The sequence below is a fragment of the Sinocyclocheilus rhinocerous genome, unplaced genomic scaffold (assembly GCF_001515625.1).
Source record: "Sinocyclocheilus rhinocerous isolate Xijiao unplaced genomic scaffold, SAMN03320098_v1.1 scaffold411, whole genome shotgun sequence".
NCBI classification, from domain to species: Eukaryota; Metazoa; Chordata; class Actinopteri; order Cypriniformes; family Cyprinidae; genus Sinocyclocheilus; species Sinocyclocheilus rhinocerous.
This window is the reverse complement of record NW_015640493.1, coordinates 279,348-293,320: the sequence shown is the minus strand read 5'-3', so window position 1 is coordinate 293,320 and position 13,973 is coordinate 279,348. Positions and strand designations below refer to the sequence as shown.

At 39.4% G+C, this 13,973-nt stretch overlaps 2 protein-coding genes across 2 annotated transcripts; both read left to right on the top strand.

Annotated features, from left to right (window-relative positions):
* The first annotated feature begins 3,232 nt into the window (after positions 1-3,232).
* On the top strand, positions 3,233-5,126 carry kcnj16a (potassium inwardly rectifying channel subfamily J member 16a). Its single transcript, XM_016569413.1, has one exon. It carries the CDS (start codon positions 3,330-3,332, stop codon positions 4,491-4,493), a length of 1,164 nt encoding a protein of 387 aa, XP_016424899.1. The 5' UTR covers positions 3,233-3,329; the 3' UTR covers positions 4,494-5,126.
* Positions 5,127-7,318: 2,192 nt separating this feature from the next.
* Positions 7,319-13,017, top strand: LOC107753246 (inward rectifier potassium channel 2-like). The gene is made up of 2 exons (XM_016569365.1): positions 7,319-7,496; positions 11,079-13,017. The coding sequence occupies exon 2, from the start codon at positions 11,324-11,326 to the stop codon at positions 12,605-12,607; it is 1,284 nt and encodes a 427-aa protein (XP_016424851.1). The 5' UTR covers positions 7,319-7,496; positions 11,079-11,323; the 3' UTR covers positions 12,608-13,017.
* The last annotated feature ends 956 nt before the right edge of the window (positions 13,018-13,973 follow it).

The following is a 13,973-nucleotide window of genomic DNA, read 5'->3' as shown; positions in this document are numbered from 1 at the left end:
AACAGACATAATATGAGGTGAAACAACCCATTCAAATGAACCATCTGTCTTTTACAACTGGATGACAAATGTCAACAGACTGATTTGAACCATGTGGGAATCATTGGAAAAAAGCACATTTAAAGATAGATACTTAACTCTTTAAATAATAATAAACAACTCAAATTAAATTTTTTCTTTAGTTTCTCATTTGTTTTGTTCAAACCTGACCTTATAACTTAAAAAATTTTAAATAAAATATCTGTGCATGGAAAGAGGTTGAAAACGGCAACAGCACATTGACGGCGCATTCTGAGATAGATGGGTATAATTTAGGGTTGTGACGGTGAGGAAAAGAGGGGGGTAGTTTTCCCTCTTTTCCTCGCTTTCCTTCTGTTTTAAATAGCTTGTAAAAGCGCCCTGTGCATTTTACTTTCACTTTCAAAATAGCGGCAATTCGCCGTCAAGCTGTTGTTTGTTTTTAGTTCGTTTGAGTTTTTCCTCTTTTCCTCACTTTCCTTCGCTTTTAAATAGCTTAAAAGCGCCGTGCACATTTTACTTTCACTTTCAAATTAGCGGCAATTCAGCTTCAATTTCCTGAATTCAGTTCAAGCAACAACAAAATACCCATGTGGGAATCATTGGAACAAAGCACATTTAAAGATTGATACTTAACTCTTTAAATAATAATAAACAACTCAAATAAAATTTTTTCTTTAGTTTCTCATTTGCTTTGTTCAAACCTGACCTTATAACTTAAAAAACTAAAATAAAATACCTGTGCATGGAAAGAGGTTGAAAACGGCAACAGCACATTGACGGTGTTCTGACCATTTGTGCTACCCTGTCAGATTTTGCTAACTCCCATTAAAACAGATGGTAGCATAATTTGATAGCGAAAAGTGCTACCTATCAGATTTTGCTTCCAGCATGATATTAATAAGGTGTGAGGCTTTATTAACATGTACACCTACCCCAACCCTAAACCTACCCTTACCATAGGATAAATACAGTGTTGGTAGCATAATCTGATAGGTAGCATTATTTGTCAGAACTACGGCGCATTCTGAGATAGATGGGTATAATTTAGGGTTGTGACGGTGAGGAAAAGAGGGGGGTAGTTTTCCCTCTTTTCCTCGCTTTCCTTCTGTTTTAAATAGCTTGTAAAAGCGCCCTGTGCATTTTACTTTCACTTTCAAAATAGCGGCAATTCGCCGTCAAGCAGTTGTTTGTTTTTAGTTCGTTTGAGTTTTTCCTCTTTTCCTCACTTTCCTTCGCTTTTAAATAGCTTAAAAGCGCCGTGCGCATTTTACTTTCACTTTCAAATTAGCGGCAATTCAGCTTCAATTTCCTGAATTCAGTTCAAGCAACAACAAAATACAATGTAGAACATAGAACTTTTATTAACAAAACGAATAAAAATACACCATGCTATATGCCTAATATAAAATAACAAATAACTTAGACAAAGTTTAGGTAGCCTATACAAAACTGAAGATCAGTAAACACTGTGGAACCAAATAAATAAGAAATGTACGTTTATTAGCAAAACGAATAAGAAAGATTGGAGACACGGCATATTGATGTAAAAAAAATTCACAGTTTAAATCAATTTAAATCAGCAAACAGGATGGAACCAAATAAATAAGAAACGAATGTTTTTAAAAAAACTTACAAAATCACCTTAGATAAATGGCAGAAGTTAACAGGCTTTTCAAAATCCAAAATATTTTTAAAACAGGCGCTTTTGCATGTCGTTTTGAAACTCTTCTGCCATCCTCTTGTCTGTCTCATCTCTCTCTTCTTGTCAGCTTCTCCTTGCTAGATGAGATCAAATGAGATCTGATCTGTGATGTGACTGTCGTTCGGCACGCTGCATTGAGCAGTTTTAATTGTAGTGAACTAAATGATTTTTATTACTATAAAAAAATCAAAATGACGGTGGGGGCGGTGCCGCGGTGGGCAATGACATAACCGGTGTTGCGGGAACTTGCGGCTTCACATCGGTAAAACCGTCAACACCGTCTATCACAGCAACACGAATTTCGTGTCCTGTCAGTCACTGCGTGAAATAGGTATGAAATTGAGCGTGCACCAGTACAAAGGGCGGAGCGGGCGGGGCGATTCTCTCCTGAGAACAGTCTAATTGCCGGTAAATACATATTTAAACTTTAAATAAGTATGAAATATATCAGTGTTTTTTCGCTTATTTATTTTCGTTTGGACATGCTCATATGTTGGTGTTTTGATATAGGCTATTTTTAAAATATATAGTGTAAAAGGTTACTATATGGTACAATAGTTATTTTAGGTTGTTTAAATTGGAAAAAAAGCTAAGATTCTGCGGCACCCCTAGCCAGTTGTCCCGGCACCCCAATGTGTCGCGGCACCCACTTTGGGAACCACTGCTCTATTCCACGGTTCTCATATCAGGCACTATACATGTCTGTTCAACAGTTCTCCTATCTGACACTCTGTACGCTGGTTCTGGAACCAGGCACTCTGGACTTCATGAACCAGATGCTCTGTTTAGTGGTTTTAGAATCAGATGCATTGTATTCTGGTTCTGGAATAAGACACTCCATTCGACAGTTTTTCAATCATATGCTTTGTACTCTGATTTTTAAGTCAGACGCTCTATTTGTATGGTTCTCCAATCTAATGCTCTGTACGCTGGTTCTTCAATCAAATGCACTGTACTCTGGTTCTGGAATCAGATGCTCTGTACACTGGTTCTGGAATCAGATGCTCTATATGCTGGTTCTAGAATCAGATGCTCTGTACACTGGTTCTGGCATCAGATGCTCTATACGCTGGTTCTAGAATCAGATGCTCTGTACACTGGTTCTGGAATCAGATGCTCTATACGCTGGTTCTAGAATCAGATGCTCTGTACACTGGTTCTGGAATCAGACGCTCTATACGCTAGTTCTTGAATCATACGCTTTGTACTCTGGTTCTGGAATCAGATGCTCTATACTCTGGTTCTTGAATCATACGCTTTGTACTCTGGTTCTGGAATCAGATGCTCTATACGATGGTTCTAGAATCAGATGCTCTGTACACTGGTTCTGGAATCAGATGCTCTATATGCTGGTTCTAGAATCAGATGCTCTATACTCTGGTTCTTGAATCATACGCTTTGTACTCGAGCATTATTACTGATGGCTAAAATGAAACTGACATGTTCAGAATAACTATCACATTTTTGCAAGGATGTAAAAATCAGTTTGTATATATATATGTGTGTGTGTGTGTGTGTGTATGCATGTATGTATCTAATTGAGTTCAGTATTACGGGTACCTGTGAATCTGAATATGAATTTCTCTCTTCTCTAGACTGAGGCAGCATGAACTCGGGCACAGTACAGTATTCCGGAGTGAAGTGCAGTGACGAAATTCCCAATGTGCTTACAGATGACAACTACTACTTCAAGAAGAAACGATACGTGAAAAAAGATGGGAGCTGTAAAATGGTTGTGCACCACGTTCCAGAGGAGTGGCTTCTCTGGGTCACTGACATCTTCACCACCCTGGTGGAGATCCGCTGGAGGGTCATGTTCTTGACATTTGCCTTCTCCTACATTTTATCGTGGCTCTTTTTTGGAATTTTGTTCTGGATCATTGCTTTGACCCACGGCGATATGAAAAACCCCAACAATGAGCCATGTGTTTATGAGGTTCGAAGTTTTACAGCTGCTTTTCTATTCTCATTAGAGACCCAGACCACCATTGGTTATGGCTTTCGGGGGATGTCTGAGAACTGCATGATTGCCATCATCGTAGTTACCATCCAAGATGTCATCAGTGTCTTCATTGACACTTTTGTCATCGGCATCGCAGTCGCAAAGATGGCATCTGCCCGTAAGAGAGCACAAACGGTTGGATTCAGCAATTGTGCAGTGATCAGCTTGCGTGACGATCACCTATGCCTGTCATGGCGGGTCGGGGACTTCCGAAGGAACCACATGGTAGAAGGAACGGCTCATGCACAGCTGGTACGGCACCTGGCACACAGCACAGGAAAAGTTAACGTTACATACAAAGACCTCAACATTGAAGAGAACAACATCATCCTGGCCACCACAACGACTATAGTTCATAAAATCACCCCTGGCAGTCCTCTATACAAGGTGAGCTTGAAGGACCTGAGGAAGGAGAACTTTGAGCTGGTGGTCTCTTTCACCTACACAGACGACTGCACAGGCATCCTTCACCAGACACGCACATCCTACACTCCAAGTGAGATTCTGTGGGGCCAGCACTTTCAGGAGATGATCAGGGTCACCCGCAGGAACTACAGAGTGGACTACGCCCTGTTCAACCACACAGTTAAAGTCCTGGTCCCAGAATTAAGCGCAGAGGAGTATGACCTAAAGAAGTACTCTCAACAGCCAAAACACAAACCACTTCACATAAGTTCTCCAACAGCAGCTGTGGAATTGGTTAATGGGAATAGTCTTGAGGCAGAAAAAGCATCCACCAGCAGTGCTGTCCAAGAACACGATCTATAACAGTGGCCTTGATATATCCTGACTCTGCTATAGCACTTTGAAATAGGGCTTCCTCAAAGGGCATCACTATTGTAAGAAATAGTGCACTTATAGTTAGATTTAGACATTAAGGTGTGCTGTTAGTAAGTTAGCAAGAAGATCTTAAAAGACCTTTCTAACATAGTATCCTGGACTAGTACTGGAAAATCACATTAAAGCCCTGTAGGCCCTTCGGTTTGATGAGAATCCAATTAGATCACTATATTCAATATAATATAAAAGTGTTGTTTAATTAGTATGTTATTTATGTTGTATATGTGGCATTCAGCAGCCTTGCACAAACTCAATATCACTTTATACCACTTTATCACTGATATCACAGACATAGAAAAAATTGATGGGCATTACGGACTCGTCTTGTATGACCTTGAAGGTTCTTTGATATCAAGAGACGGAAAAAAGGACCTCCTTGATTAAATTATGAACCCAAACCTTCAACTTACATAAGAGGCAATGGATCAATTATCATGACAGTGACATTAAACGGACCAAACTGTGGTCAGTCAGTGTGTCTCTTTAGCATTAGCTGAGTAAGTACAGAACACTGTTCCACCTTATTTTGCAAAGTGGTTAACCTTTCCGTCCAAACAACTAATAAAATCTTTTGGAAACAGAGCCCCAGTGGCAATTTTCAATGGACCTTTTTCACATTTTCGGGTTTCTCAGCAGCAAAAGTTGTCATAGTTGGGTAAACGTCTATAGCAGTGAATGGGAGACTACCATAAATATCTTTTTTTGCATCCCCATTTGCTCAAATAGCAAAAGAAAAACTCCATGACGGTGTTTTCATTACTTTCAAAAAAGGAAAAAAATAGAGAGAGACTGATAACAGCAGTCAGTAGAGAGAACGATGTCAAATTTACCATCACTCCCATAGACGCTGCATTAGAAACACCCTCACATTAGCGTTATCTAGTTTTTTGTCATTTGATGCAAAGGTATATAAATGTATACATTTTTTCAAAAATGAAAATACACAAAACTTTGCAGGATTTACGATGCTGATGACCATTGAAATGCGTCATCACAGTCTTGTGAGAAGGGTCCATATTTACACAGTCTGCATCCAATTCCCCTAAGGACAATCTAATGGTTGATAAATGAGTATTTAGATTTCATTGTGCAATGTATGACTGTTGAAAGACCTCCCCCTCCTACAACCAAGCAATTCTGAAATACTTGCATCATATTTTAATATAAATGTATACATTCTAACATATACAGTATATTATAATAAAGAGATCATTCATATAAAAATATTTTTAGAGAAGCCTTATATAATATTATTTGATTAAATTTATGTTGTTATATATAGTCACATTTTATAATTGTTCAACCATAAACTGATGTTATCACATTGACCACATCCAATAATTTGGAATGACAAAAAAAGTCCAGGATGTCCTCTTCAAAAAAGACCAGGACTTAAAACAGTGGCATGTATGGTCTCAGATATATTAACAAAAAACATATGTCTACTACAGTGAATAAAATTGCTGGGTCTCAGGACATGTTCCTCGGAAAGTGAAGTCTCCAGCCCTCCACCTTGTGGTTGGATGCAGTGCTGTCCAAGCATGCCTCAAATTAGGCTGAAAGGTAAACAGAGGCCGGACAGCTCATGCACCATGTTTCACCTATAAATAGTTATTTATAGACTTAAACAAGAAAGTAACTAAAATAAGCACTTTGCAACAGCTTCACAAATAAAAGTTTAACACGGCTCATTAGTTATGATAAGTAAGCAGTGTGTGGCAGCAGCCGGGACGGGCAAAGGCCTGTGGAACACTTGCTGCTGGGTTTTCATTGGACCACTTATAAAGAGATGGAGAAACATTCCTCTGACTGAACAATAAATGATCATTAATTTATTTCACAATGGTCTTGAAATACTGATTCCCAACAATACAACGCACAGATGCTGGAAGACAAAGCCTGAATAGTTTCGGAGTTGAGCTGTGGAAATGCATACAATGGATCCTATACTATTTGTTGATCATATTTCATCATGGCAAACCCCAGAATAGCACATTTGGAAACTGTTAAAGTTATGACTTCACTGTTTGTTGTCAATGGCATAACCTAGACTAAAGGCCACAATAGTATTTCATGTTAAATTATTTTATACATGATTTGTTTATTGAGTGTTTGGTTTAAATCTGAAGCCTGATAAACGATGTCCACATTGCATTTGGTCTCATGGTTACTCATAATTAAATATCTGAGGTCAGTGTGGGAATTACACACTATTTTTCTCAGTGTAACTTACTTGACTTTTCAGTTAGTAATTTTCGCAGCGAAACCGGGCGAGATTCGAGCGACGGTTTAAATCACGTTGCGATTATATTTATGACTTGTAAACAAATAATGACCTTATGTTTTGTCGAAATAACGGCAGGCATTGAGAAAAATCGCACTGTTGCTATGGTTACCTCCTCAGGCGAACGCGGCTTGTGTTGGTCAGCGTCTGTTTAGCTCATTGTGACTAACTTGTAACTGTGGTGATTACTGAAAGGTTGTTTGAAAACTCTGCTGACACATATGCACACTTATGAAAGAATACATACTTTTTAAACTCCCACAAGCTTTAGTTTTGGCTTCCATTGGGGGGATTCAATCCTTAATTCGCAAGCCGCATTGGTTCCGTGTTTCACTTGCTCTCCAGTCTGATTGTTTTATCCGCGCGTGAAACTCATCGGATTGGCCGGGTTTAAAAGAGGGGGCGTGGCCAGCTGTTGCGTGTTGTTTAAATGGGTTTGAAGCCTAGAAGAAACAGCACATGAGTTACCGCACACCGCAAACAAGAGGAGAAACGTGGACATTTTTGTTCTTATGCTTCATATCAAATACTATTAATACGTTACGTGGAGAGAATCAGATCAATGGGAGGACAGTGTGGATAGTAAAACCATTCGTGGGATATTTTTATATATGAGAACTGTTTCGTGTTCATTTACAAATGACTAGGTAAGGTCGCACATATATTTGCTGACATATTTTATGTAACTGTAAATAAACCCGGACTGTTTGACGATATGAAGTGGTTTGTGCTATGCATTTTAACTTCATTTCATTAAGAATGTTGTGGCTCAGATGTTGCTCTTTCATTGCAAAGGAGACTTTTTAGTGGAGTTCTCGGTTTTATTTGACTTTTGATAGCAGACAGTCGCATAGTTTGAGAACATTGTTGAGCTCTCTATTGAAAGTCTATAGGATACACATTATATCAGTAAAAAAACAACAACAACAAAACAATCCCTGAGAAGAAGATCACTTAATCAAACAGTCTCAGTTTGAGCTCCATTTAATATGATTGCTGTCTAAGGGAAACACTTTCAGAGATTTCATTTATTATTTTTTTATGGGATGGTATTATCCATATTTTTTCTTATATGGATGGTTTTCTTAAATCTATTTCTGACCCTCATGCACATGACACTTCAATGAAACTTGTGAGAGTGTGATCAATATTTGATTTTGATTTTCTCTGAAGACAAATACACAAGGTGACAGCATCCTGAATTTCTTATTACTTTATACATGTATTAAGTAGTCATTCAAAAGAAAGAAACTGTGAAAAAAAAGATTAAGGTAATGTCTTTTCCTTCCACACCTGTTGACTTCTCCATATGCCTGCCTGACAGATTTGCTTTATAAAAGGAACATATGGGTTTTAGTACTGCATTATGTGTATTGTTGCATGTAACATGATGTTAAATATTATATAGCCTAGTATTGTTTTTAGTAGTCTATTCTATTGAGCTCAATGTTGCGAAGTATGCATTTGTCTAATATATTTGGAGCACAGCTGTGCTCCGCAGTTGTCAGGCGTCAGTCGGCTGACAGACACACAGATACACTTTTCTGCCTTAAAGACTCCGAGACTTTCGATATGCAGCTACTGTCAGGTCTATGCACGCCACAGTGTAAACTGTTAACAGTGATAATAGGGCAAAAGGAATTTCCCTAAAATATGCAACCATATTTGAGGAATATTAATCCTAGTTAGATCACTCAAAAGAATGTAGACTTTTATGTAACATTTTCCATCGGTCCTCACTGGTCCACGCCATCAAAATAAACATCTTTCCTAGATATAAACACTGTCATATTATGTTTCATGTAAGAAATAATGGCATCTATCAACCTGCTCTTTTGTTGTAGATGGAAGAAATTTCCTTGCTAGTAAAAAAAAAAAAAAAAGTAATTTCTGTTTAAATACAAATATATTATTTTCTCTGGTTCTTTGCCTCTTACTCGCTTGCTGTCTTTTTCCTCTCTCAAATCCTTCTGCATTTCGTGCATCTGCTAAATAAGATAAAATGGGACCTTTCTTTTCAGTTATGGTTGCTAAGAACATTGAGGGCAGAATAGGAGCTTTAATGAGTAGTGTTTTAGCCCTCCCCAGGGGAATTGTCACAGGGCTGTCATTAAACTGCTGAGAGAGAAGATGAGGTCCCAGAGGACAAGCTCTCAAGTCAACAAGCCTGGTCTCAGTCCCTGCTCTGCACCCTACTGCAAACCAGTCTTAGCTTGTTTTTATCTTCGCTGATGTTTAAGCAATAGTTCAGTATGTTATGTACTTTGAGATGGTATTTGAAGAGGTTGGACACGATAACAGATTTGATCAGAATGCATGCTGTTCTCCATTGACTAAATTAGTTTTAAAAAAGCATTTTATTATTGTTCAGTACACTAAAAATAGATAACATGTTAAATATACGGAAAGGTACTATAAAGGTTTTAAGTAGAGCTTTCAGGACTCCACTGTGGGTTAGATGAGTTTTTGGCTATTTAAATTAGTGCATTGGTAAGAGACATACGTGATTGAACAAAACAATTTTCCATTCACCCTTACCCTGATTAGCACAGTATGTGAAAACGGGCATTACTAATGGTCTTGTGGGCAATTACACTATATGAGAGATCGCATAAACAGACAGGTTGGCATGGCATTATCAAGTGACGTGGTGCACTACCTGGTAAAATGTCATTGTATTTAAGAAAATTAAAAAAAAATTATTTGATTGAATTAAATTGACGAAGGTGTTGATGCAGGTGGTAATTGAGATTGAAATTATGACATGATATGAAAACCTTTGATGTTGCACAAGAAAATGAAGAATTTTCTTTCTCAACATATGAACAAAATAAGTTGAAAAAATCTCACAATCAGACAAGAAACTTTCAGTCGTTACTTCACAGCCTCACTGATGATTTGTCCATTTTGAGTAAAGTCGTGTTGGCTAACGCTGCTGTTTTTTTTCTCAATCTGAAAGGAATGGTCTGGGTCCTCTTAAGTTTCAAAGTATGAGTTTTTGATTAAGCACATACCATGCATCAAAGTTAGTATTATTTCATGTGATCCTAAATTCATAGGGAATTGTTAACATTATGATTTAATCAGTGTACAAATTTATCAGTATAATCCAAACTGTGTTCATATTTAATTTTAAAGGGCTTTTAAAACCTGCTAGAGATATTCACCCAAGAATTACAACTAACTAACTAAAAAAAAAATATATATATATATATAACTTTTTCTGACGGACTGATATGACATAAACACTGTTAACCATACATTTGTACATTCTCTAACACGCATATTTTGGTTACACAGTTCATTTAAAAGCCTCTGGTGTGTAAAAATAGTAAATACCATTATGTCCTCCTGTTTTTTACAGTAATAAAAGTTATAGGAGCATTAAATAGTTAACAAAGAAATCATTTTGAACAAAATGAACAAAATTCATTCTAATGCTCATTATATTAGCGTTAGCCGTGCTTATGCTAACGATTAACTACGTATACGCTAACGGCGATGTTTATTTCAATCCGAAATTCTAATTAAAATATGGAATAATATTCATACGAGAAGCTCTAAATATTAAAAATGTAATTGAAACTTACCTGCTTGAACTTGATCGGGGTGTTTTGTTAGTTTGATGCGTTTCCTCCTCTTGAGGTCGCCTCTGCTTTTAAGAAGAGGTTGCCAGGTTTTCACAACAAAACCCGCCCAATCGCGTTTCGAGGGGTCCCCCGTTAAAAATCGCGTTCAGGGGATAAAATACGCTGTTTTGGCGGGGTTCCCCTGGTAAAATTCGCATTTCAGGGGCTAAATATCACGTTAATGGGGTCGTTTTTCAACCCGCGGACATGAAAAACAACCCGCGGCAACAGTGTTAAGCAGCCCAATTCCGCGGGAAAACCATGGACTTGGCAACACTGGAAGAGGATAGCTTTCAGATAGCGCATCAAGAACCGGGTTGACCGGGTACTCGGTACCACCGGTACTTAAGAAAACCTGGTACCGTAACGTTTTCATGTTTTTAGTACCGACTTGGTACCGAAATACCGGGTCTTTTGACAACACTAGTACAAGCTGAGACTTGCATGAGAATGTGTGAGAATTATGTGCATCACATTTGGTCTCGGAGACCTGTGTGCTGTTAGATCCAAAAATTCAGTTCAGTTAATGTTCAGAGAATGTTGCGTTTACAGTCTTTGCCAGTTAATGTTAACGTGTATCTCGTTTCTTGTTTCTTATAGGACATTTGATCGATGATATCACCAGAGCAGATGAGAACCGAGTGATCACGCCATCCTTGGCCCTTTCTGTCAATCAAAGGTCCAACTGGAGCAAAGAGACGCCTCCTGCGTCCGGCTCTGAACAACCCCATTTCTTGCTTGTGTTGGTCCCCGTGAGTGTTTCAAAACTGTTTCTCCAACGCTTTTTCCAGAAACTAAGACTGTTTTCCAAAGCAGAAACAGCACAGACCTCCCAGACTGAGGTGATGGGAAGTGTGCGGGCCAACCGCTACAGCATCGTGTCATCAGAGGAGGACGGTATGAAGTTGGCCACTGCTGCGGTGCCAAATGGGTACCGTAATGGGAAGGGCAAGGTCCACACCCGTCACCAGACCCAGAGCAGGTTTGTCAAGAAAGACGGACACTGCAACGTGCAGTTCATCAACGTCGGCGAGAAGAGCCAGCGCTACCTGGCCGACATCTTCACCACGTGTGTGGACATTCGCTGGCGATGGATGTTCATTATCTTCTGCTTGGCCTTCCTGCTGTCGTGGCTGTTTTTTGGATGTATCTTCTGGCTGGTTGCAATATTCCACGGAGACCTGGATAACGATGGGCCCAAGTGTGTCTCCAACGTCAGCACCTTCACAGCTGCCTTTCTCTTCTCTATTGAGACTCAGACCACTATCGGCTACGGTTATCGATATGTTACAGATGAGTGCCCCATCGCAGTGTTCATGGTTGTATTTCAGAGCATAGTCGGCTGCATCATTGACGCCTTCATCATCGGTGCTGTCATGGCAAAGATGGCAAAGCCCAAGAAGCGGAACGAGACTCTGGTGTTCAGCCACAATGCTACGGTGGCCATGAGGGACAATAAGCTGTGTCTGATGTGGAGGGTGGGCAACTTGCGCAAAAGCCACCTGGTAGAGGCCCACGTTCGAGCTCAGCTCCTTAGATCTCGCACCACAGCTGAGGGAGAGTTTATCCCTTTAGACCAGATGGACATCGACGTGGGCTTTGACAGTGGCATTGACCGCATCTTCTTGGTGTCACCGATTACCATCGTCCATGAGATTGATGAGGACAGCCCTTTCTATGACATGAGCAAACAGGAAATGGAGAACTCTGACTTTGAAATCGTAGTTATCCTGGAGGGCATGGTGGAGGCCACAGCCATGACCACCCAGTGCCGCAGCTCCTACGTGGCCAGTGAGATCCTGTGGGGACACCGATTTGAGCCTGTCCTCTTCGAGGAGAAAAACTATTACAAAGTGGACTACTCTCGCTTTCACAAGACCTACGAAGTGCCCAGCACCCCCCTGTGCAGCTCGAGGGACCTTGCTGAGAAAAAATATATCCTATCCAACTCGAATTCTTTTTGCTATGAGAACGAGGTGGCCCTTTCAAATAAAGAGGAGAAAGAGGAAGGGAACGGGGACAGCCTGGGCCCTGGCGGGACAAACACGGACACTAGCTCAGACTCAGACCACAGCCAGGCCACCGTTCCTTTAGAACCGCGGCCTCTACGGCGGGAATCTGAAATATGACTGTGCAGAACTAGCGGAAAGGTTTTACAGACACCTCTTAATACAGGCACATTGAGCTGAACTGAGCCCCTCGGCGAGGCAGACTCAAGCTAACGGTACAGTTACGAGGAGGAATCGACAGAGAAACTGTACAAGAGTGTTCTTACGAGTATGCATGGTTAAATAAAACACAGCATAGAGGCACTGCACAGCTAATGAAGAATGCACATCAAGGGAGGAGAAGAGAGAGTTCCCCAATTAGGTGACACTACCTTTTTAGACCGTTGCTTCTGAATGACATGAAGCCGAGAGGATATAACTGGTTTCAAAACTTGAAAATGAGCAGGCATGTGTCCATGTGCAGTTGTCCAACGATGGAAGTATGATTCGAGCTCAGACCAATATTTTCATTCAGCCTTTTACTCATGCTGCTACCAAAGTTGATAATATTGTGGAAAATTCAGATATTAAGTTCTGTCAATTGAATTGAAAAATAAAATAAATGCTTAATATTAACAATATTAAAATTAAAATAATAATAGTTCTTAGAAATAGAATTATACAAATCAGAAAAAAACACAGCCAGGAGTGTTAGTCAATGTCTTAGGTATCATTAAAAAATCCTGTTCCTACCATCTAGTTAATTATTCCATCATCCCCTCGTTTCCTTTCTATTTAAATCCACTGGCCTTCGTGTGAGGCTTCGGGTATTTCTGGAACAATCTTGTTTAGGTGTGTGGGCTTAGGTGTGTGACCTCTATTTGGGTATTTTTTAATACAGACAACTTGGTGTCTGCTCTTAAAAAAAAAAAAAAAAGACATTAAGTTGGAAGCCCTCCATAGTACATTTCAGGTTATCTGAAGGGAGAAATGCACAGGAACATGCCTGTTTATTGATATATATATATCGGACAGGGTCTTTAGATCAGTATCAGAATGAGAATCGCAGTGGTCATGTCCGCACGGACAAAGAGAGTGAACGTGTTAATGAATGTCTTTCTACAAGTGCTGCTATGTTGCATATTATAGAGTTTTAGACTTAATCCAAAGAGTATTCAAAGTGATCTTTCATAAAGAATGCATCAAATTCTTTTATTAGACGTAGGACAATAGGACAAGTCATGATGTGGAGTAAAAAGTATATATATTTGTAAGTGAAAAAAAAATGTTTTTTTGTTTGCTTACGCACATATATGGTTTATTTTTATTGATTATTTTCTTATTCAAAGCCAAATGTGTATAAGACAAAGACTATGAATAACAAAGCCCATTGGAAATAAGAGCTACAGGTTAGCCTACCTTATTTCCAAACCCTCCTTTCCATCCCATAACTTCAGTGTTACTGTAGTTTAGTGCTACATGAGTGTTAGGGTTGGAAAATGTTGCT

Coding starts and splice junctions, on each gene's coding strand:
- kcnj16a (XM_016569413.1), top strand. CDS start 3,330: ATGAACTCGGGCACAGTACAGTATTCCGGAGTGAAGTGCAGTGACGAA.
- LOC107753246 (XM_016569365.1), top strand. CDS start 11,324: ATGGGAAGTGTGCGGGCCAACCGCTACAGCATCGTGTCATCAGAGGAG.